Raw genomic sequence first — 25,589 nt, 5'->3', positions numbered from 1 at the left:
GGGTTCATCTTTCATAAAATTTCATCGTTAAATTCTTTACCTGATCCTCTCAAAGGATTGAGAAAAATTGTGGAATTCATACAAGGGAAGGACACCCTCATTACAAGTCAAATATCCAGAGTACTACTCAACAAATCAACCTGTTGATTTATATTTAGTTCCTCATATGATTCAATTGATTTAACGATTCAACAATCAATTCGATCGCGTGTTGAAACATTTTGCTATTAATCTTGAGGAAATTCATTAGGTTGCAACCGAATAAAAACGTCTACTATTCAATTAGGCCCAGCTGTTAAGCCAATGAAAAAGCCCAGCAGACCAAATCTTTAGAGGCGTTTGGAAAAATAAGATAAATATTGTATTCAGTCACCCTGAACAATACAGGGGAAATCCATGCTATAAACAAGAGGAAGTGGGCTAGCAATTCAGAATGCTAAATTAGCGTGCCAGTCTTGACCAACCGAACCGAACGGATCTACAGCAGCATGGATGATGAAAAAAATAAGAAAGACATAAGAAAAAAAGGGGATAAGATGAGAGAAGGGGAATATTAAGAAGCAGAAGATAAAAGAATAAAGAAAGGATGGAGAAATAGAAAAAGGAGGAGGTAAGGAAGAAGCTCCGAAAAAACTTCCATTTTTGTCTGCTGAGAAAAACCAATGATAGGCCTACCTGCAGGTGCAGCAATCCAGTAATTGAACTATTTTCAATCAATTATCCTAATTTCGAGATACAATCTATTTAGTTTTCTGTATTATTACTGTATAATAGTTGAGCATAACTGGATATTGGATTTGAGTATCAGATATTCATCGTTCAGTTTATCTCAATTACTATAATCCAAGTTCGATGACCTTGAATTTTAATACACGATTGTTTCTCTTCAGTAATCTTGATTAATTTGAAAAGTCTATTAATATCAAATATATTTGCTACGAAAATATACAGCTTCCGTCACCAAGGCTGCACTAAGCCATAGTTCACAAAATACTCAACATTCATTTGCATCTTCCTCTCTTATCCTCTACATCTTCTTTATCACTCATCTCCCTCTCTCTGCAATGCAGTCTACTCGGCGCATTGTTTCTTATTATGCCCTTCCATGAAAATTCATGAGACTGGAGGGAATAGTGCCCTAAAGCACGGATAATATAGTGGAGGAAGAGTTTTGAGACAACGTTTTTCCAGACTTCGTCAACTCCTTCAAAGCTACGTTGATGGAAATTAAAGCATTGAAAAAACAACCAATAACATGAGATCTCAATTGATGATTAGCAGAATCGGTAGCTACTTAATGGATTTGGACATGCAGCTAATTTTTAAATACGATTTAGTACGTCAATTCGTAATCCTCAATTAGGATCGACCGGATGTAATGTATCACAATGAAACAAGTTGTCAAATTAAGTAAGTGGATTATATTATTAACAGTGCCCTAAGTGAAGGGGGAACTCAAACGACATTCAACGCCAAACATGGTACTAAGTACAGTTGTTGCATACCCTATTGAAACTGTCAAGAAATAAATTGTATGAATAAAATAATTCATTTTTAATAGAATTATTTTTGATAAGAACAGTGTATTTTTAAAAATATGATTGTACAATTATGAGGGTGAAGCTCATGAAATACTGTTTATGTAGTACATGACCTATATTGGTTAGACAAATTGGTGAGACCTTGAAATGATCTACTTATTATTTCGCAGACCTTTGAAAAGGTCTATTGAACGGCTTAAAAGTTGGAGGACAAATAACTTTTCTCGGTGAGGTTTCAAAAAATTACCATCATTAACATACGAAGAAGTATAATTCATCATTTAAAGGCTACAGTTATCAAAAACACACAACAGATGCACTGAAAGCTGCAATTTTTCAAATCACTGGAATTTACAATGCCAAGTTGAATTTCAGCAATGAACTGCTAAGTTGTCGTGAAGGTCAGCCATATGGAAGCTATAATTTTTAAAACAAAGAACGGGAAATACTGTAAATATTACTCTTCTATTTTGAACAGTCACTGTTGAAGAATTCAATAATCTGTGATTTATTTTTCAAATTTCATGTTGAAGATACGCGTCAGTTGTATTGAGTGCTATTAAGTACGGTACTGATCAAACACTGTCATGCAAGCAAGCATACACGAATAGGCTAAAATTATATGGGAATTACTAAATTTCATGATGGCCTCTTAAGATTAACATTTCAAAAGTGTAAATCCCAGGTCTTGTGTACTAGAATAACTGTGACACAAATTTTGTCAGGCGTTCAGGCTTACTGTAATAAATGCATAGAATTGTGTCACTATGTCAATTTGTATTTACATCTACAATATTTCAAGCCATCAGAATTTGTACCGTTTAAAGGAAGATTCCCAAATATCAGTATCAGTGAACGTGTCCGGTGCAGTAAGAATATTATTCCCATGTGTTCTAGTGGGACTATTCATTATCGCTCGGCCGGGCTGAGTGGGAATATTCCCATTGAACAGATGGGAATTATATTTTCACTGCCTCTGATATATGGGAATCCGCATTCAAACGAATGGTACAGTATTCAGTATAACTTAGTTCAGATTCCAATAATTCACGTAAATGTAGGTAACTTGATGGGTTAATTTTATGAAAATTGGAATATACCAATGATTCCTCTTTTTTCCTACTTTCTTCTCCAATACTTCCCTTTTCTTCTCCTCTTCACCCTTCATTCCTTACTTTTATACCCTCTACCTGCCTATTACATGGAAAACCATAGTTGGATAGGTATTTTTCCTCCTTTCTTTCTTTTCAGCACACCCCACCATGAAGCCTCTTTTTGTATTAAATTTTATTAGAAATTTATTTTAAATTGTGATTTTTTGTAGTTTGATTTCTTTTATGTATATTGTGTTGATTTGAATAAAATTATTGATTGAATCTTTGAATATTAATATCTGAAACGATTTGAGAAATCGATGTGCGGTTTTCGTCATTAATTTTTTCATGAAAGTTTCTAACGAAATCATGTATCACATGAACACCTTCCCATTACAAGAAAATAAGTTGGATTCAATACGGCTGATCCAAGCTGGCGGACCAAAATATGTTTTAAGCCACAGAATTGAAATTTTTCAATTTAAATTGGATTGGGGGCCTATCCTTTTTGGTCTGAAAAAGGACTAAGGACGTTATCCAACGAAAGTGACCAGTTGTAAAAAGGTTCGAAGAATATGTTCGATTTATTTGTGGTTGGGTGGTTGTTTATATTCTTCAGTAGCTTCCAGGCTCGGCGGCTGTTTCTCTTCATATCTAGCTGTTCAAGTAGGTTGCACCATCTTTCTCTTCTTGATTCTGCTATGAGAGACAGTAGCTGTTCACCGGTGTTTATAGTCTCATCTGAAAAGGGGTCCTCATCAAACAGTTTCCCATAGTTATTAAGAGCTACCAGAGAGTCATGGTCGAGGCCAGCAATGTAGTTTACTTGGCATTCTCTTGGAATGTGTTTTCTGGATATCCACTTCACCATGTTCACAAAAGCTTCATAAGATTTGGGAATTGGTTCTAGCTTTATTATCTCTCTGTCCAAATCTTGAGCAAACATGTCCCATTTTGCTTTTTTAAAGTTGAATCTTCGCTTGAAAGGGACAGTTTCTGCCTTTATAACAGCCTCTATACTGCACGTTAATGCTCTATGCTGTGTCCTGGGAAGGGGACTTTCAACATATTTGACAGTTTGTTGTACTATTGCCTCACTTACGAAGAGGTTGTCTGGATTGTAGCCTTGTCTCCATCTAGCACTGTTGAAAGAAGGTGGGAGTTTGGAATCATGGATTAGCTTCAGATCATTGTGTTCTGCCCATAACTCAAGAGCTTCGCCGTTGACATCTGTTGTTGGATATCCCCACGTGACATTGTGACAGTTGAAATCTCCGATGACTATCTTGGCTTTTTGATTATCAAAATTCCCAGGCTTGACGAATTCAAAGGTTGTGTTTGGTGGCTTGTACACTGAGGTTACTGTACATGATACAAGCTCTATGGTTAAAATCTCACATCATTGTTGCAGGTGTAGGCAGTTGATCGAATGACAAGGTCAGGCTTTGCAAAAATGGCGCTTCCATATTGACAGTGGGGTCTCTCAAGGACTAGCTCCATTCCGGCTATCTTTGGTCTATAACTAGTAGGGCTTCTATGTGTCTCTTGCAGGACTAGAATGTCACAGTTTCGTTGCTTGAACATGTCCGCTATTAAAATTTATTCATTTACAGAGAGTTCCTCAATATTCAGTGAGGTAGTCACAAGTGCTGGCCTTGAAAAAGGCCGATTGATATGACTTTTTTTCATCAATTATTATTCTTTGGTGATCTTGGTGTTAGAAGGATTGGCCGACTAAGTCGTTTCCAGGGGACGCCTGTGTTCTTCGTGTAGCGGTCGATTGTAAACAATCTTTGTGGAAGCTCCTTCTTCGTCCCCCCGAAAATGACTGACTTGAGGCCTTTTGAGTCAAAAGTAAGAACTCACTAACGCTTGTTCAATAATGGATTAAATTGATATTATCATTCATTTATATTGGGCCTAATATTTCTCACGGTCTAATAGGTGAACCTATTGATACTATATTTCATTGAGGAAAATCAGTTTTTTGTAAGGATGTTTACAGACATACCTGATACAGGCGCCTTTCTGCTGATAGTGGCCCTTGAGCAGCATGTCGTGCTGCACGGCTGCATTGATGACACTCCACGGCCTCCACAGAAACAGGTGCAGCTCCCTGATCGACACTCCCCAGAACGCCTGCAATGTGTATGCAGCTTGGCTGCTCACTGTGTACTGCACTTCTGCGAAACAAACACAACAAATCGAATCGATTAATTTCTATCACAATTTCATCAAATAGCTACGAAGAAACAAACAAATTCACAAAATGAAAAGAACGCTCAAGGTATAATATATTGAGAATGAAATAAAGAAGGAAATGTCATTTAATGGATAATTTCATACATCTTATATATAATATATAGTTGAGGTAATGTTAGGACCAAGATTACAAAAGACAAGCACAGTGTTGAAGGATATTCCAACATTAAGCAACATCAGGGAAAGACGTAGAATTGGTAGAAAATAAAATCATGAAATTTTGAGGGCAAATTCTTCAAGGTATTGTTTATTGAATGAAATACAATACTTGATTTTTTAGTACATGGATTTTAGAGAAATCCAGTTAAAAATGGGATTTTTATTCTAGTTGAAAAAAATCGGTCCTACGAATAATACAATAATTGTTATTCTGAGAAATCAAATAATATTATTAGTGTTAATAAATAATAATATTAATAATATTAAAATATTATTAATAATATAAAATATTATTAATAATATTAATATTTGTTAAATAATATTATTAATATTATTAATATTATTATTTGTCTAATGTCATTAGACAAACAATATCTTGGAGAATGTATCGTTGGAATAAAAAAAAAAATTAAGAGTTCAATTCTGAAATGGATCAAACAAAGATTTCAAATGTAGGGGCCCACATATAAAAAAAATGATAAAAAGTTTTGTCTTGAAAAAGGGGTTCCCTTCTGGTAACTTGATAGTATCCAAATCGAAATACTTTGAAAAATGTCACTGGTAATAAGATTCCAAAATCGTGGGGCACAACCTTGAATATTATGGTCACATAACAAGGCTTATACATACATAGGAGCATATTTTTTAAAAATTTTAATTTGTAATAACGGAAAGTTATTTCCCATTTGTATCAAGTGGAGTGTAAAAATAATACATTATAATGTAATAAATGTTCAGGTTTATAGAGTAACCTTTGTCTTAGGTTCATTATTGATGAATTATTGGAATACAAACGATGAGAGGCATTATGATAGTTTCAGTCCTAATTCCTTACTGAACTTCTAATTCCTACTTTTCACCTAAACAAACATTAATAACGAATATAATAAACTGGAGATCCATAATAGTAGGTAAGGTTCGCAACTATGGTACAGGTAACCACAAATAGTTCCCTGAACAACAAAAATGTTAGAAAGGAATTGTCAGACGTGAACGTGAACACAACTGAGAAAATCTAATTATTTTCCAAATCCCATAGTGGTCGGGTCAGGTAACTGTACTCTCCTTTCTCACAGTGAGTAGAGGTAAAATACGAAGATGAAAAGGGAGAAGATGCGGAAGAAGATGAAGAAGAGAATGATGAGGTGGAGGGGTAGAGAATGAAGAGGAGGAGAAGAAAATTGGAAAGGAAGACGAAGAAGAAGAAGATGAATGAGGCGAAGGAGGAGGAGGAAGAGGAGGAGAGAAGGAATAAAGTATTACAAAAGGCGGTGGGATTAACTAGAGCCACGCTAAGCTGCTTCCCACGACGTTTAATTAATGAAGAAGTACAGTACAACTACCGTTCACTGTACTTGCTGCTCTATATTACTTGGATAAGTAAAAGGTGAACGTACAGTAATAAGGAACGACAGCGGATGGCATGATTAAAGAAATGGTCCTTCCTGCGGTCGGCGCCAAAGAATAAGTATAACAGCACATTTAACGGGTGGGAGTCAGAGATGGTGGAGAAGAGTATAAGAAATAAGGTGAAGAAGAGTGAGAGCAATAAGAGACTGGAGAATAAGGAGAAGAAGCAGATTGGTTGATTGATTGATTTTTATTAAGGAAAAGGAGATGATATTTATTTAATACATCTTACATTACCAGGTCTGACAAGACAAGTTCTATGGCAAACACTGGTAATGATAATAGTATATTTCGCACCTAGGGTCGAAAATGTACGTTTTCCGGCTCGAGATAGCGGTTTTCAAGTTCGAGACGAAGTCGAGAACTTGAAGTGTTCGAGAGCCGGAAAAACATTTTTGCCCGTGTTGCAAACGCTATTTTTCGCCACACCAAAAAAAAACTTCCCAATATATAAGAAATTGAAAAATAAATAAAATTCAAACAGCCTATTTTGATAGTTTGAATCTTGGTTATGACAACTTTTACTGTCAATTAATTTCAATATTACTAATTAATAATTTACAATAGTGACAATATTTTTATACTATTAATATTTTGAATAATTGTTTGAATTTTTATAGCTCTCGCTTTGCGCCCGGTGCAATATCTCATGGGTAGATGGATGAATAGAATTTTCATTACTATTTTGAAATAATGTGATGAAAAAATTAATATAATTGCATATTTCACAGTTCTGTCTCAAAATATATCTAAAAAATTGATTGAAATTTAAATTACGGTAACTAATATAAAAAATAGCTAATAAAAGTCGAAATTCATCAACAAAAAAAATGTCATTGACCGAGGTTCAAACCTAGATCATGTTTGTAATTCACTGAGCTTTGAGTTCTGATGTATTACGCCTTTACGCTCTCGGCCATTGAGTATTGTTGATCGTAAGGGCCTGTAAGTCAGGTAACGTATGTAGGCTACTATAATATAGTGTATAGCGGCAAACTTGAGGCCGGTTTGCCGGCATTTTCACAACAAAATATTGCCCTGAAAATAGTTAAATCATAGAGAAAACATTCGAAGATTCAATCTTGAGTGGGCCTAATGTTTTCTCTATATGGTTTGATATTGAAGAAAAATTATCTAAAAGTTTTAATAATGAATTACGGAAAAATTACTAGGAATTTTTCATTCAAGGCTGAGTTTCACCAGTAGGCTTACCTTAAACTTCAGATCTCTGCTGTATTTTCCTATTATTATTCTTGATTGTATTGCATTAAGAAGTGGAATTCGATAATAAAAAAGAAACAATTATTACTTTACCTCACTTTTAAATATTGATACAATTATTGTACTTTGATTTCAAATTCGATTCTTCACTTTTAAATACTTGCGATACGTACCTTTCTGACAATGGACAATGCAGCCAACATTATATTGTTGAGGCTATGGAGATATGATCGTATTCTATTGTTTGATATCAAAAACACAATAATAAATATTAAATTATGAAACAGTAATTTATAAAATATATTATAGACATGATACCGCGATTCACGATACATAATTATATAGATTATTACAGTCGTTATGAGATTATCTATATGATTTTTGTGAGATCGGACACGATCAGCTGTTATTCAAGGTCATTTTACAGCCCTAGGGCCGTAAAGTTTTACCGGCCTGGTCGGAAAACAATCACTTTCGGCCTCCATATGACGCACGTAAACCAGCTCATTACATCCAAGTGTGGCGAAAACAAAATAATAACACTTCTATGTTGAAAAAATTGATTACAATAATAGTACATAATAGAACATATTTGTGAAAATTCATGCTGAAAATGAAAATGATGGGTGATATGAATGAATTAAATCTGCAGAATCTACAGGAAAGTGGAAAATATGAAAGGTAAAAGTGGGAGGATATTAAGGCTAGGTGATGGGTAAGGATTATTATAGTAAGGGGTAAGGAAAATATAGAGGATTATGGATATAAAGGAACCCGGATTTTCGGTGGGGAAGAGGAAGAAGGAGAGAAGAGTAGGAAAAAGAGGAAGATGTGAAAGAAGGATAGAAAAAAGTGAGAACACAAGAAGTAAGAAGAATATAAAAAGAGGACGAATAGGAGGAGAAAAAGGTGGAAGATGAATAAGGGAAAATATGAAAAACAAGAATAAAAGGACGATGTTGAAGAAAGATAAGGAGTATAATCAAAATTCAGTCATTCATTCCAAAACATAAGTAGATAGGCAACAAAAAGAAAACAATTTAAAGAGGTAAAAATAAGAATGAATGCTTGATGAGAATACTGGAAAGTAGAAAAAAATAGAAGACAAGAGAAAAAGAGAAGAGAAAAGAAAGAAAATAATATGAAGAGGAGGAAAAGGAAATGGACGACCAAGAGGAACAGGCAAAAGAAATGAAAAAAAGGTGGAGGGACAAAAAATAGTTCAGTGATGAAAGAAATCATTATTTCAAGAGAAAAAGAGAGAATAAGATTAATTGAAGCGGAATATTGGGTTGGGACATAAGTGCATGCTCTAATTATTGCGATCGTGTGCAGTAACCGCAGTGACAGTAATAATTGATTAAAACGTTTGCAATTTTATAGCTTTAATTACTGGCAATTACGAATGAGAAATGTAGTAAAATATGTGCAAGAGGGAAGCATACAGTGGGAGGGGATCGTGGGTTCAATGACTCTTTTGTTAGTAAATTTTCAACTAAAAATTATTTAAAATTTATTTTTCGTTACACATGATTTGTTTTCCATAGCGTTTCCAAGAAGTATCCCTTGCGATAGACTTGATATGATAAACAGTCCTGTCCTGATTAGCCACGTTAAAGTATCTATTCAGCTTTGTATCTGTGTTGAGAATATCATGTCTTTAAATTAAAAGAATAAATTGAAATTGAATTTACATCCCTTTCATCCCATGAATCACTAGATAACTGACAGCTGTGAGTATATTGATATGTGAAAGCCTCAAATAATTACGTAACGCAAAAATTACGATAGGAACAACCCTTTGAAATAGGACGTAACTGTGATGAAGCTACCAGCATATAACTACAATCTTGAAAAGCTTTTGAATGTTCAGAACCCATTACAAATAATATTATTTCAGAATTCATCATGAGTGAAGCAAATACGTTTCAGCGGACATTTAGGGGTAAAGATGCACCTAGCACGGTAATTGTGGGATTGTGAAACGTGTGGGAGGCATGGAAGAGAAACAAAGAGAAGGGTTACCACATACCGAGTGGTCTAAATAGAGGAAGAAGAGGGAAAGGAGATGGATATATTAATTGAAATGGGAAAATAAATATAAAGATGTATGAAACTAGTGGGATGAAGGAGGAAGGATGACGGAAAAGGGAGAAGATGTATGTAGATATATGAAAGAAGGAAAATATAAGAGGATTGAGAGAGAAGAATGGAGGATTTGGATGATAGAGACATTTTCCCAAAGCGCACCTTATTTCACAATACGAGTTCACACGCAACTCTCATCTTTTAATGATAGGGGATGAAGGCTACCACCCATTGCCACGGCTCGCGCTTAAATTTATTCTGCTCTACAATAGGCCAGGTATCGATCAAACAACTATAAAAAAATACATAAGCGGTAAGCTGCTTTCAAGCGTCAAGTTTGTTCTCTTACAAGATACACAACATTAGATTCAATCCCTAGGAAATTAGATTTCCCAGGAAAACGTTCATTACACGTTCTTGAGAAACATTGAAGAGCTACAAAATAGATTTTCTCCACTATGAACAGAGATGTTGTGAATTTTCACCATTTTAAGGTGAAAGAAAAGCGATTTTGTAATTTTTGAAATTATGTGGAACTGAATTAAAATATATTTTTTCCTCCACCTACTATCAAAAGTCTCATTTTACACCCTGGAATCGAATACTAAAGTACTACTTTTCCTCCCATGGGACTAAAAATAATTCCCAGCGGGAAAAGTGATCACTTTTACTCCCAAGGGAGTAAAAATAAACCCATAAGATTAACATGGGAAGAAGTCCGACAACGCCGCGATTGAAGAATGAGGAATGTGGCAACACTGTCGTGGTCGGTAGAGGAAAAGTAAAAGAGCTCTATTTCGATCTTTGGAATATTTTAGCTCTAGGAAATAAGTAGCTCTATTTCGATTGTTAGGTTATGTTCAACCGTTGGTGGATATGAAAAAGTACACACCTCTAATTAGCGCGTTGTGCTTCGTTGTACCTCTGCTCACTATAGCAGCCCAGTCACTGTTACCATATTGTCTCGCATATTGTCTGAAGATGTAGTAAAATTATTCATTGTTATAGGTATTGGTGTAGGTGGAGGAAAAATGTTGTGTGCATCACGGGACTAAAGTACTTATTCTCCCTCAGGGAAATTGTCGCCCTCGGCTACGCCATCGGGCGACAACAGTTTCCCTCAGGGAGAAAAAGTTGCACTTTAGTCCCTAGATGCACAAATAACTATTTCCTACAGTTACGTTGAAAAGTGGCCATTGCTGCACTGATTACAGAACGCAAAGAATCACTTTTCCGCTCTAGTGCGGGAAAAATTTTTCTGCACTCCAGATTTGCAACATGGTTACGCAAAATACTTAGTAGGTTATATGGAGCAACAGTGCAGCAAAATCAAAATGAAGTTGGTAACAGTGACTGCTGTGGCTGCTATAGTGAGCAGAGGTGCAACGAAGCACAACGCGCTAATTATTACTATTATATATTATATCGAGGACAGCAACAGCACAGTGCCACCACAGCACACACCACACAGCCGCCTCGCCATTCAAACACTACTAAGTTATTTGATGGATTTCAGGAAATTTTACCCATAATTACCCACTTTTCATATTCAATGGTAACTGAAGGAAAAACTTAATGTGAAATACGTGCGCAAAGTTCCTCTGCTGCACTCAAGAAACCATTCCGCCCTCGCCAACGGCTCGGGCGTAAACGTTTCTTTCGGTGCAGCAAACTGTCACTTTGCGCACTAGTTGCACAAATAACTATTTCCTACAGTTACGTTGAAAAGTGGCCATTGCTGCACTGATTACAGAACGCAAAGAATCACTTTTCCGCTCTAGTGCGGGAAAAATTTTTCTGCACTCCAGATTTGCAACATGGCAACGCAAAATACTTAGTAGGTTATATGGAGCAACAGTGCAGCAAAATCAAAATGAAGTTGGTAACAGTGACTGCTGTGGCTGCTATAGTGAGCAGAGGTGCAACGAAGCACAACGCGCTAATTATTATTCATTATATATTATAACCAAGGACAACGAGGACTTTAGGATTTTAGGATTAAGGTTTTTATCAATAATAAAATTACACAGAAAAACATTTGATGCATTTCAGGCAATTTTACCCATAATTACCCACTTTTCATATTCAATGGTAACTGTAGGAAAAACTTAATGTGAAATACGTGCGCAAAGTTCCTCTGCTGCACTCAAGAAACCATTCCGCCCTCGCCTACGGCTCGGGCGTAAACGTTTCTTTCGGTGCAGCAAACTGACACTTTGCGCACTAGTTGCACAAATAACTATTTTGGTAGCGTTTGTATTGGTAACAAATAACACAGTGTAGTTTGACAATTTATTGTTATTGTGAATAAAGAGTGAGCTTTAATGATAAATTATCGAATGAGAATAGTTTCATGATAAATTATTGAATGAGAAATTGAGTTTATTCCTCTGCTGAAAACAAAAATATCACCATAAGGACCCGGCCACACAGACAGCGATCTGCGATCAGGAGGATATAGGTAGATAAAGATACCATTAAGATTGCAGATAGCTCTCTTCAAAAATAAATTGAATTGGACCTACTCGTGGAATTTGGAACAAAATATGGTAGCTTCAGTGGAGGCTCAGATTTTGTTTAGTAGAAATTTCAACAATATATTATGTGAAAATATACCTGATTGGACAAGAAATTGATTATTCTTTCATAAGAATAGTCCATGCAGAATCCTTTATTTCTCATGATCCGTTTCAAGTGTCCAATTTCAGCCAATCCAGCGTTTGGAACACTTATTTAAACCAAATTTCAGTAAACCAAATCATAGCTGTTTTATCCAGAATCAATAATACTCTAAATTACACAAGCTACGATGGACATTAAACCAAATACAGAGTCATTAGTAGACTTCCCGTTTTACTGATTTTGGAAAGAGATTTTATAATATTTGAAACTAAAATTACAAACAACGATCTAGATTGAAATGGAAAATTGGTGCAGGTTGAAGCAGTCGGATAAAAAATTGACGAAAATAATGGGAAAATTCATTCTGAATGTCACAGACCGACAATAGTAGAAAACAATGAAATAAGCCACAAATTACTATAAAAACCGGATGCCGTACAAATTTACTAAACAATACAGAATAGTTAAGATTTGGTAGCGATATGGTTTCGAATCCTACAAAATATTCATGTTTTGTTCAATTTTGATATATTTTACATGGATAGATTTCCGACAACATAATTTTGGAACGCTGTTGATCATATCAACAAAATTACAATTTCTGCTTGGAATTTCAAGACTATATGGTTAGAAATGAAATGTCGTTGTGGTAGATAACCTAATGGAATGAAGAAGATTTGATACTGTCAAAACCACGGATTTATTCAAAACAATTTGAGATACTAGTTTCAGTTGTTACAACCTCTAGTAGACTGAGAGCTTAAAAATTGTGCAGCAGAATATATTGTATGGGTGAAGCCCTACGATTGGCAATTAGCTGTTGACCAATAAAGGTTGAGCTCTAATGTCACTGGCCGAGGATATACTCTGAAGAATACTTGTGCATGTGTAGTTTAGTTTAGAATAAAATAATTATTGTAATAATATGTAGGCTATACTGCACTTTCCAAACTGAATGTAAATCCAAACTATTAACATCACAGAACAAAAATCGAACCAATCCCGCCAGAAAAACAACAATTATAAAGCAATAAACCATCCGCCGAGAAACAGGCAGTCAATTATCATATTAGCACAATACTTTCTCTTTCATTATGCGAAAAAGTAGTCACGATTAGTGACATAATGCAATTATTTAAGGATGGTTGAGAACAGGGGAAGCGCATTTCCACACAGATCTTGTACATTCTTCAAAAACACAACGTTTAAAACATGAAGCATATACTGTTCTTAAACACATACTGCATGTACTTTTTTGGATCAAATACTGCACTATACTGTTTATTATTACATACTACAAATATGTAAATTATTTTATGATCACGTACCAAACATAACATACTGCACAAATCAAGTTTATGAACAAATTGTACTTATAAATAATATACATGCTAACGTACTTAATACATCCATCGTATTATTGTAAACAGATAGCACACATCATGTACTGTTAATATAAACAGTCATACTACTTCAATATGGTTAAATATATAAGATATAGAGAGAAGTTCAAAAGAATATAAGACATGTTAAAAACATACAGCTCAGATTAGGGCACCTACTTAGCTTGTGACTCACACTAATAGACAGTAACTTGGTTCAGTCTGCACCTTCATTCTCTTGTGTAGACACCCAGCTTGTCCCACATTTATATACTTCCTTGATATGCTATACTAGTAAAGTTCACTGCTTCAACGAACCCGATACATTGTACAAATACATAATTTATGTACTGCAAGTTGCATTCAAAGCATATAAGTTAATAATGTATCAATTAACTCCAATACATACTGCACACCACTTTACAGAACACGCCAGTAAACTTCCACTTCAAACAGTCAGCATTGCTTGCATGGCAAACATTGATGTTATTTATAAGCAAAGCTGAAAGTCAATCTCACCATACAAACTAGTCTGCAAAGCTGGAAAAATTAATAGCAACTAGCGATTTTTTTTATTTTATCGAAGGGTCATTGGAACAGCATAAAACACAGACAGCCATCACTGAAACCAGTTCGTCTAATCGAGAACCGGTGCTAAATTATTTGGCACACTTGTGATGAGTGTGTGTGTGAGTGTGTGATAGCTGGTAAGGCATAGGTTGCAGAATAGTTGTGGGATGTATCTTTCTAAAAATAGTTTTATAACGGCGTCTAGTTTTCTATTGAACCGTTAGATTTACTATTTCCTCCTCCGACAAGTTCCTTTCGGTTGGACTATGACCTACATTTTTTGTCGGAACTCTCAAAGACCATTGAAGGTAGATTGTTGAAAAGTTTCAAGGAGCAACTGACTTGATGGGCGATTATACAATGACTTGTAGAAAGAATAAATGAAGGAATATTTTTAAATTTTTTTAATACCACTGTATGGAAATCTTACATCTGAACCTTTTAATCCTTCAACCCTGAAGCTTTTCTAGTACTACTGGGATATCGGGGATCATTTTATACATTCAATTCTGACGTTGAATTGGAAATTTGAGAAAGTTGCAATTTTACATGATTTGGCAACCCTGTAATTTCTTCGGATGGAGGGCCAAGTCTCAACTTATTTTACACAAACTATAAATTATATTATTTTATCAGTGATCAATTTTAACTCAAAACTATTTAATTTTCTCATATTCCAAGCATGCGTCACAACAATTCATTCAATTAATATAGTTTGCATAATATTTCTGTGTTGTGGTGAAATTCCATATTGCTTGAAAACGATTTGATATAAGGCCAATGGTAGGGCTTCACCCACATTGTGTATTCTACTGCTCAGTGTTCAAGCTTCCAATGACTAGAAATTGATAATGGTACAATAACCAAAACTAGTATCTCAAATTGTTTCAATAAATCAGTAGTTTTTATTCCATAATTTAGTGGGCAAACGATGTCTTATGTTTTAGAAAATCTTGAAATACCAGTTCCTATTTATTAAAAACATTCCATTACTATGTCATCTTTATTTTTCATTGATTATTTACATACTTTACAAAAAATGTATCGACAGTTCTTGTAACCTATTGCTTACTACCTTCACCATTGAATAGGGTCTTCAAGTTGCCCACAATCCAAATCGAAAAGTAATCGTTGAAAGGTCTTAATTAAGATTGAGATGAGTATTGATGAAGTAATATATTGATATATTGTAGCTCCTAATTACAGTCCCTGTCCAGGAAAAACAAGATGAAAATATTATAAAACTCATGATGAGTTGGTGTTTTTAGCTGAAACTTCCTGATTGTTGTGACCATGTAGCCGTAAGGAATGTTACTATTGAAAGTCATCTTTCGAGCAGGAAAAGCTGGAATGTAGAATTATCAATTGAGGAATTTAATTATCAAAAAATTATCAACATTCACATAATGTGTTCTTCAAGATTAGGACAAGGTTCTGGTAGATTCAAAGTTTCTGTAGATTACTGTATATCAACTGGTATCTGCTTGAAGTGACCAATCTTATTAAGAAAAAGATAAATCTATGCATTGAAGCTTAGAAGACTCAACGCATCATTTGAACGATTAAGGTTATCTTAGGTATCATACACTACTCCCCTCACCACCCTTGTTTGAATTTCTTGTTGGCAATCATTTGATGTAATTTAGGAATGAGTAATCTTCATCATCAATCTTGGATGTCACTCAGATTGTGAATAACTGTTTCCATGATTGTGCCATGATTAATGGACGTTTCAGCGTCGTCTCTACATTGAATAATGGTGGAGCCATTAAGTGGTCACTTAATCTGCTCTTGTATCAAAACCCAATGAGCAAAATTGTTGACATTACCCATATTTATGATGTCAAATTGTTTCATCGTTGTTGTTTTTAACAAGAAAAGATTTGACACTTTAAAAAAAATCAGTTGGGAACTTCAATATTATGTTGCATTGATATTTTTGCTGTGCATTAGTAGGATTTTCAAAAAGTCAACAGAGCTCAAGGCATTTCATCCGTATCCGTGTCAGAAATATTATATTTCTTATTACTAAAATAAGTGTTTGGTTTTTTCTTGATGGAGTACCTGAGACTAAGATTTCATTTCAAATTTAGTATAAGAATGTCAATCCAACCTCCAAATTCCTTGGAGACCAAAATACGATTTTCCGAATAATTTTGCCAATTGGAATAGTTATTTGTGCAACTAGTGCGCAAAGTGACAGTTTGCTGCACCGAAAGAAACGTTTACGCCCGAGCCGTAGGCGAGGGCGGAATGGTTTCTTGAGTGCAGCAGAGGAACTTTGTGCACGTATTTCACATTAAGTTTTTCCTACAGTTACCATTGAATATGAAAAGTGGGTAATTATGGGTAAAATTGCCTGAAATGCATAAAATGTTTTTCTGTGTAATTTTATTATTGATAAAAACCTTAATCCTAAAATCCTAAAGTCCTCGTTGTCCTTGGTTATAATATATAATGAATAATAATTTGCGCGTTGTGCTTCGTTGCACCTCTGCTCACTATAGCAGCCACAGCAGTCACTGTTACCAACTTCATTTTGATTTTGCTGCACTGTTGCTCCATATAACCTACTAAGTATTTTGCGTTGCCATGTTGCAAATCTGGAGTGCAGAAAAATTTTTCCCGCACTAGAGCGGAAAAGTGATTCTTTGCGTTCTGTAATCAGTGCAGCAATGGCCACTTTTCAACGTAACTGTAGGAAAAAATAATTTCAATTATTTCTGAGAAACTTTCACGCTTTCACCAACTACTTATCTTTTGAAACAAAAAGTTTCTAGCATGTCGAAAATTTTATGTTTTCTGCTCGAAATGTCTCGACATTAACGAACATAATCATTAATTAAAAAATAACTATAAGTCGGATAAAAAAGATCCAGACTTCAATAGAAAGGAGACATTCTCCCCGTTAATTTTATATAAAATTATTAAGCATTACGACGCCCCATGATTCTGAGAGAAGTGACATTCAAAAGAAAAACAAATCTTCGCGATGTTTCCAATTTTATCATAAAAGTTTAATTTCCTTTTAATCCTTCAACCTTGAAGCTTTTTTAGTATTACTAGGATATTAGGGGTCATTTTCTACATTCAATTCTGACGTTGAATTGGAAATTTGAGAAAGTTGCAATTTTACACGATTCAACCCTGTAATTTCTTCAAATGGAGGGCCAAGTCTCAACTTATTTTACACAAACTATAGAAACACAAATTGCAATTATTGTTGTTTCACTATTGAGCTCACAGTAGGTTACTCCAAAAATCCCCAGCACCCAGAAAAAAATCTTCAAACAAACACTTTTATGAAGAATTTTCAATTCAGTTGAGATTTAGTAAATTAGGTAATAGGCCGCTAAAAACATTGTAGATTTTACGTTGACTGGACACAAGTGACGCGAAACAGGTAAAACCAGGTTGGAAACCAGTGCAGTCACAATGCAGTAACGGTTTCGGTTTGTGGTTTAGCTACTTTTTTCAAGCAAAAGTGCATTAGTTGTTACCAACAGATTCTATTTGTTTATTCCGGCTATAGAATTGCAGTTGCAGTATTTGATAATAAAATGGTATCACTATTTAATACGAGTATATTAACATTTTATACGTTTTTTTTTATTAACAACAAAAACATATTTATACTACCAAACATATAATTATTTTATATGCTTTATATTTATACTACTGAACATATATTTAATCAATTGACTCCAAATTTTAGAGGATAATAAACTAGTAGTTCTGCGAACAGTAGACCTCGCTCATGAATACAACTTTCAATCTGATGAAAAGGGCCAGTACAGTAAGTACAGTAAGTACAGTATATTGTGAAGATTTAGCCATGATTGTCATCTATTATTTTCTCCATTGAAAGTGCTACAGTATATTGTGAAGATTTAGCCATGATTGTCATCTATTATTTTCTCCATTGAAAGTGCTACAGTATATTGTGAAGATTTAGCCATGATTGTCATCTATTATTTTCTCCATTGAAAGTGCTAGAGACCAATACTGCAGTTGTAGAGAAAAATGTGTATGTAAAGGTATAAAGGTAAATTTTTTCCTTTTTGTGTAGTTGAGAAGTTGATATTGTAATTATTAACATTAAATTAAAAAGACCAAGACATTGTCAAAAAACCACAGATTTATTGATACTTTGAAATACCGGTTTCGGTAATTACACCATTGTCAATCTCTGATAAACTCTGATAATGACCGAAACCGGTCTTTCTGAGTATCAATAAATCTGTGTTTTTTTGAAAATTTCTTAGTCTTTTTCATTTAAAAGGTATGTATTTGATATAAAAGTACTCCTTGATAAGTCCGGTGTCCCTGGAAACAGTGTCTCTAGCACTTTTAATGGAGAAAATAATAGATGACAATCATGGCTAAATCTTCACAATATACTGTACTGGCCCTTTTCATCAGATTGAAAGTTGTATTCATGAGCGAGGTCTACTGTTCGCAGAACTACTAGTTAGAATAAGATAAAACAATATTAGTATTATGTGCAAAACAAAACTGGCAGGAACGAGAATTGAACATGGGTCCAACAGAGTGACAGACCACGGTCTAACCAACTCGCCCACCATGTGCTCGTAACAATAGGTGCGAAAAAGTATGGCAATGAATCGCTGTATCTTCAAAGACACATCCTTTCTGGATTGAGGTTAGTTTTGTTTTTTAAATATTACAAAAAAAAACCAGAGGTTTTATCAAAAATCGTTACACATACGTTTCTGCGCCTTGTTTCAAAGAACTTGCATACCAAATTTCATCCAAATCGGACAATAACTGCGACTGTAACTGCGGTACAAACAAACAAACAAACAGACAGACAGACGAAAGCCGATCGAGTCGAAACTAAGACCTCAGCTTCGCTTCGGTCAGTAATTGTTTGAAAATTTATTGCAGTGTTGTAAAATTTAAGAAATGTCATTGTAAATTGATCACAAGTATTGTTAAAACCACTACTCGAGGCCTTATTGTAATCTACAGGTTGGCTTTGTTTCAAGTATTTGTAGACTATTAGCATAAAGCAATAGTAGAGCAAAGAGCAAGTATAGTATATTTCTATCAAAGGTTTCAAATGTATTCCATCCCAAATTCACCAAAAAAAATCCTTGTTCAGGTGCATTCCAACCTAATCCAAGAACTCATAAAACAATATTCGACAACTATATTCATTCAATTATATAATATTTCTAGTGAAAAATTCTTCCAATTTGTAACAAAAACAGTGATAAGAGAATGTCTTAATAGTCTATGCTGGAATTGCTACCTTGAACGTCTATAGTAAGTATCACTTCAAACTGTCATCATTGGTTAAATGAGCAGCATTGATGTTATTCATGAGGAATCCTGACAGATCAAAATGAATCTTCCTATAACAAAACAACTCAGGAATAGTAATTAGTATGTAAACAAAACTGACGGCTTTCTTATTCTGTTGTGTTTCCTATGGGACGATTATATTTGATAGCTGAATTTTCCATTGCCATGCTCTTATGAGACATCATTAACCTAGATTTGGACTGGAGTTATATTTGAAGTTGATTTTCTCCAAATTAGGACAACAGAGGATTGGATATCAGAATGCTCACACTAAATACATTCTGGAGTATCTATATAAGACAATCTGGACTATACACAATAAGACAATATAAAGGTGAATAACAGTGATTTAATCATTCATTCCGCATAGATAACGAACTAAAATATTATGATGTGGGAGCCATGTGTATTTTTAATTTGAAGCTTGCTTGCATGATGAAAAGGTTGCCCAGGAATACCACGCCAATATTGACGATTTCCCAACTTTTACGAAAGCGATTCGAGAAAATAATTTTGAGGGCAGCAGCAAGGTATGGTGTCTATATAGCAATCAATACCAACTAATCAAGCAATTCTAGTTCTTGGTTGCTACGCGACCAACCCTAGCTTGAATAAGTTTGTTCTCAACAATGAACCCAGCCCTGAATTCTTAACACAGATTCGTCACAAAGAATATGCTACCTTTGTCTTTCATGATTACCTCCCATTTATTTAATTATAGAAAATATACATCTCTGAATTACAGCACCTTCCTGTAACATTTCTATGATACCTCGCTAAAAGCTATAAAAATATAGTAACTTACAAAATTATGAAATAGCCAATAAATTGCAGTTTCCTATACAATAGAACACGGTAGCAGTGTTGGATTCTCCATTTCATGGATGAATTATTAAGATTTCGATGATCCTTTGTGCTGGCTAGACAATGTAAACCCCAAGGTGAAAAAATAGAGAAATAATTGCAGTAAATAACAGAGTAGAGAAGCTGTGAAAGTAATAATTATATAAGTAGTGAACTGCTTGACGGTTACTGATGGAATTTCATTGTGATTGCAGAAGCAACAAATTGTAACCATTTTTATATTCTTTCGCGTGAAAAATGTAAAAATTACAAACAATATTTCTAGGACGTATTATCAAAAATTTCCGTGTATCAATGAGATAAAGTGGAAATAACCTTTTTAATGAAATTTAACTTTTCATTTTAACTGAAGTTTGACAATTTTTGAAAAATTATTTGGAAGCAATGAGTTGTCTTAAATAGATGGTTGGACCAAGAGAAGAAAATGATAAATTCATAAAAAAACAGTGAGTAGGCTAACTAGAATTTATTGTCATTTCAAAGCCACAAGAGAACTTTGAATATTAAGTATAAATCATATAACAACTTTTGGTAATTGAAAAGATTCATTGCAATCTCAATTCAATGAGAATGGATTAAGTTGAGGATGATCAACGGGTTAAAAGACAATCAAAAATGTTCAATCGCTAACAGAAGCAACGTTCTTGACCAGCACAATAATACCATTAATATGAGAATTGTTCAAATGCTAATTACGTTGTTATCGACAATTGTTTCCAATTGTTGATTGTACAGCATTTTCAATTACATAAGTTATCCCACATGTAAGTAAAGTAAATGGTATAATGGAACAGGTCAAACCAGGTAAAAATCAACTCTTCAACCATTACAGATTACATAATGCAACTTGAATGAAATGAGGCTTTTAATAGCAGCTTATTCTAAAGTTGAACTCGGTATGGGGGTTATGACCTCAATAGTGTTTAAAGTTTACATTCTACAACCTATATACTGTCTACCGCAGAATATTATGGACAGAAACAAAAAGCTGCCATTTTATGAGAGGTACTTGGGTTGTACTTAGTGCTTTAAGCAGTTCAGGTGAATGGAAATGTGAATTTATATTGATCGTAAAAACTCTACTTACAATAACTGGAGTTTCAGAGCATTGGAACAGTTCAACGACCATATATACAGTCAGTAGGTTATAGAGTCTTCTGTATATGTATAATTTACCCACACTCAACTAATGGCTGTATGGGGAATATGTTTATTTTGGGCTTGTTCTGTATGAAAATTTATATTCATGAATTAAGTTCCCTATGTATTTTAACTCTTCTTCTCTATAAAATAGGTGTGTTATATTAGTAGAAATCTATTTGAGTCTAGACTGCTATATGCTTGTTATGCTCTACTTGAATAGTTAAGAGCATTCACAATAGAAAAATATCGTAAATGTTTTGTTCTACAAAAACTTAATGAAACATACAAAAATGCAAAACATAGATACACTACGAAAAAGAACACAATAAAAAAACTGGCATTCAAAAGTCCTATTCTATTTAATGGTTTTTGATAATTTGTTTACATTGAGTTCACTGTAAACTGTCAGGACTGGTTGAATGGGATGCGTTGATGTTATTTAGAAAGGTATGCTGTCAGTTTAGAGAGGATCTCACTATAATTACCTTTTGGGTAACTCGCTATTCGAATCCTAGTCTTCTGATTGGTTGCCTTCCATTGGCCGAAATTCATGCACTCTGATTGGCCAGATTTCCATTGGTTGAAATCTCAGCCTTGCTATTATTGGCTGACCTCCCGTCAGCCAAAATCCTGCATCTTTTTTTCTATTACAGTAGTTGACTTCTTATTGGATACCATACATCCTATTGGCTCTTATTGACTAGTTCCCAGGCATTACATCTGTATTTTGACAGTTTTTTTTATGGAAATGCATTCTTTCATTCAATTATCTCAACAATTTCCAATGTTCAACCACAGCTTCGATTTCCGAACCATAAATTATTCTTATTTTTGGAGCTATATATAACTACTAATAGTTATTTACCTCAATTCAGTTTGCAATTTAGCACACAAAACCATCTGCACAGGGTTCTATTTAAATAATTTAGATATTTCATAAAATGCAGAGCAATCCTTTATTTACATGGTTATTGACGTGGACCATTATACCCCATACAAAATTACTTCTGAATTGGAAGAGACATGCGCAGCAGAGAAGGCATAAAACAACGGTGATGTTTCCGTTCTGAACCGGCCAGCATTGTCTAATATTTCTAGTGAGCATTCAAGCGCTCATGCTAAACTTACGGAGTTTCCTCTCTGAAAGCCTTCAGTCGACTGACTCTAATCGACAAATTGGCAACTGCGCTTCTACCTATGACTATCACAGTAATTGGCTGATCTCCCTCCATTTCTCTGCGCCGCATATTCCTCCAAGTCAAAAGTTATTTTGTACGGAATATAATAACTACAATGAATTGAACTACTGTTTCTTCCCTTGATGAATTAGTGAAAATTAATCTAAAGCAATTAGATCAAGAATAATACCTATACGTACGATATAGTATATATTAACAATATAAGAATAAAGTGAATTTCTCTACAGGATCGCTGTTTTATCGCTGTGCTCAAAGAGGTTGTAGTATACAACCTAGGGGCGACTCTAGATAAAATAAGAAATAATATATGGCATAGTTACAAAGGTAGGTATTGTTCAATATCTTAATTGGTTATCAATTTACCTTCTTATTTTTGGCCCTTCTTTACCTTCTAAACTATTAAGCTCGTATCTCTATTGATCCTATTAGACGATGAAAAGAAACTAGACACTAAACCGAAATGTCACAGGATAATACCCCAATCGTTTATCAAGTTACCTTACTGATACTAATCCTCTTCCAATTGACATTTAATTTTTAAGGTTTCATTGTTATCATGAATGACATTTGCGCCATGTGCTTTTTACTGTAGTATGCCTACTATTTTATAGTAAGAACAGATTACTGTAGCAAGGTCACTAACGACACGTTTTAGTAACGTTAAACTGTAGCTTCAAGGTCATTGAAAAATAAAAAAAAGACTAAAGCGAGATTCACTTCGAACAGTCAGCATTGTTTGAATTAGAGGGATTGATGATATTTATGAGAAGTGCTGAAAGAATAAAGAGAATTTCTCTACAGGATCGCTGTTTTATCGCTGTGCTCAAAGAGGTTGTAGTATAGACTACTCTGTAGTAGGGGCGACTCTAGATAAAATAAGAAATCATATTAATAAAAGACACGGAAGAGTTCGAACGCGTCTTTTTGTTTCCTTGTTTTGTAGTTTCATCTTTTTTCACTAGAGTTTCGTGTCTGAATCTCCACTGAGACCACTTGACTTCATTTCTTTGATTATTTTTGAGCAACGATCGTCTCGACCTGTCAAGAATGCGGTAGTTGCTTTCGATGATGAATGAAGGAATTTAGATTAGTATTTTTTCAGGTCGATAAACGCTATCACCGAGACAAATTATTCTTCTGAAACAATATTAATTATTACAGTTTTGTAGATAGATTTGAAGCATTATGTTGAGTCTTTCTAATATCTTTGATTGGACTCCTGGACTTCTATAATCAAATCCAAAGAGCAATATAAAAATTTAGTTAAAACTTTATTTGCTCGGTGCTATTTCCGCTACTTCTGATCACAATAGCAATTATCGCTACTGAAATTCACAATTTTTATTCTCACTATTATACTGTATCTCTAGAAATGATAACAATATATTCTCTAAACTTAAACAGACAGTCTGATGATGACCAACAACAGGTCGAAACGATCGTCACTACAAAAGTAAGTGTATTTTCACTTCAAAAGTGTTTTTTAAATTCAAGTTTAAATTTTAACAGTGAAAAAGTATGGATATACAACAGAATATATTCTCACTATTATACTGTTATATTGTATCTCTAAAAATGATTACAACAATTTATTCTCACTATTATACTTTTATATTGTATCTCTAAAAATGATTACAAAAATTTATTGTAGGGCAATTAGAAATCGCTACTCAGAAACGACTCTATCGTCCTCCTTCAGACATTAGAATTGAAAAATAATGCCACATTCAAAAAACTAACTTCTTCTCCACATTTAAAAAACTAACTTCTTCTCCACATTTAAAAAATTAACTTCTTTTCCACATTCTAATTATGGAGACAGAAAACCGATCAACTGTGTTTGATTGCATTGCAGGCTTTTAGGATGAGTGATGACACGAACAAAGTTGAAAAATTGAGGCACCAGTTGAAAAGATGATGTTACTTTTCTAGAAAGCTGCAAATTAATCATCTCATCACCAATTATAAGTCTGTCAAAATTCTCAACGGATAAAACGGAAAACAAGAAGAAAAGAAGAAGAAGAAGAAGAAGAAGAAGAAGAAGAAGAAGAAGAAGAAGAAGAAGAAGGAGGAGAAGGAGAAGATGAAGAAGAAGAAGAAGAAGAAGAAGAAGAAGAAGAAGAAGAAGAAGAAGAAGAAGAAGAAGAAGAAAAGAAGAAGAAGAAGTAGAAGAAGAAGAAGAAGAAGAAGAAGAAGAAGAAGAAGACGAAGAAGAAGAAGAAGAAAAGAAGAAGAAGAAGAAGAAGAAGAAGAAGAAGAAGAAAGAGGAGGAGAAGAAGAAGAAGAAGAAGAAAAGAAGAAGAAGAAGAAGAAGAAGAAGAAGAAGAAGAAGAAGAAGAAGAAGAAGTGGAAAATCATAAATTAAGCAGCAAAGCCCGATGGCAGAGAGGAGCCACTCAACAGAATGACAGTTTGCGTTTGAGAATGATTGAGTTTAGTTATTTGGTGCACGTTTGGGTTGAGTTCGAGTCCTAAGGCCTAAGGCCAGTCAGGCCACATGGGTGTCACTTGAACTGAAATGAAGGTCGACTAACTGTGCTGTGTGATGCGAATTTCAATCAGCTAAATCATAAATAATTAAAACATATTCTATGGAATTCACGGTCCAATAAAAGCTATGATACCTTCTGGGTCCAGTAGGCTACTTATTTTTAATTAACAATCCGATCACTACTATCATCTATTATTCATTTATTATACTATTAG

The 25,589-nt window shown here is 34.3% G+C and overlaps 1 protein-coding gene across 2 annotated transcripts in view; it reads right to left on the bottom strand.

Moving 5' to 3' along the window:
- LOC111051045 (cell growth regulator with RING finger domain protein 1) overlaps positions 1-25,589 on the bottom strand; it is a 90,274-nt gene that overhangs the window by 9,930 nt on the left and 54,755 nt on the right. For both annotated transcript variants that reach the window (XM_039426225.1, XM_039426226.1), the window contains one exon: positions 4,647-4,818. In XM_039426225.1, coding sequence (XP_039282159.1) covers positions 4,647-4,818 — 172 coding nt within the window. The remainder of the gene's footprint in view (positions 1-4,646; positions 4,819-25,589) is intronic.

The sequence above is a fragment of the Nilaparvata lugens genome, chromosome 4 (genome assembly GCF_014356525.2).
Source record: "Nilaparvata lugens isolate BPH chromosome 4, ASM1435652v1, whole genome shotgun sequence".
Taxonomy (NCBI): Eukaryota; Metazoa; Arthropoda; class Insecta; order Hemiptera; family Delphacidae; genus Nilaparvata; species Nilaparvata lugens.
The sequence above is the reverse complement of the archived record's forward strand: the minus strand, read 5'-3'. Positions and strand labels throughout refer to the sequence as shown.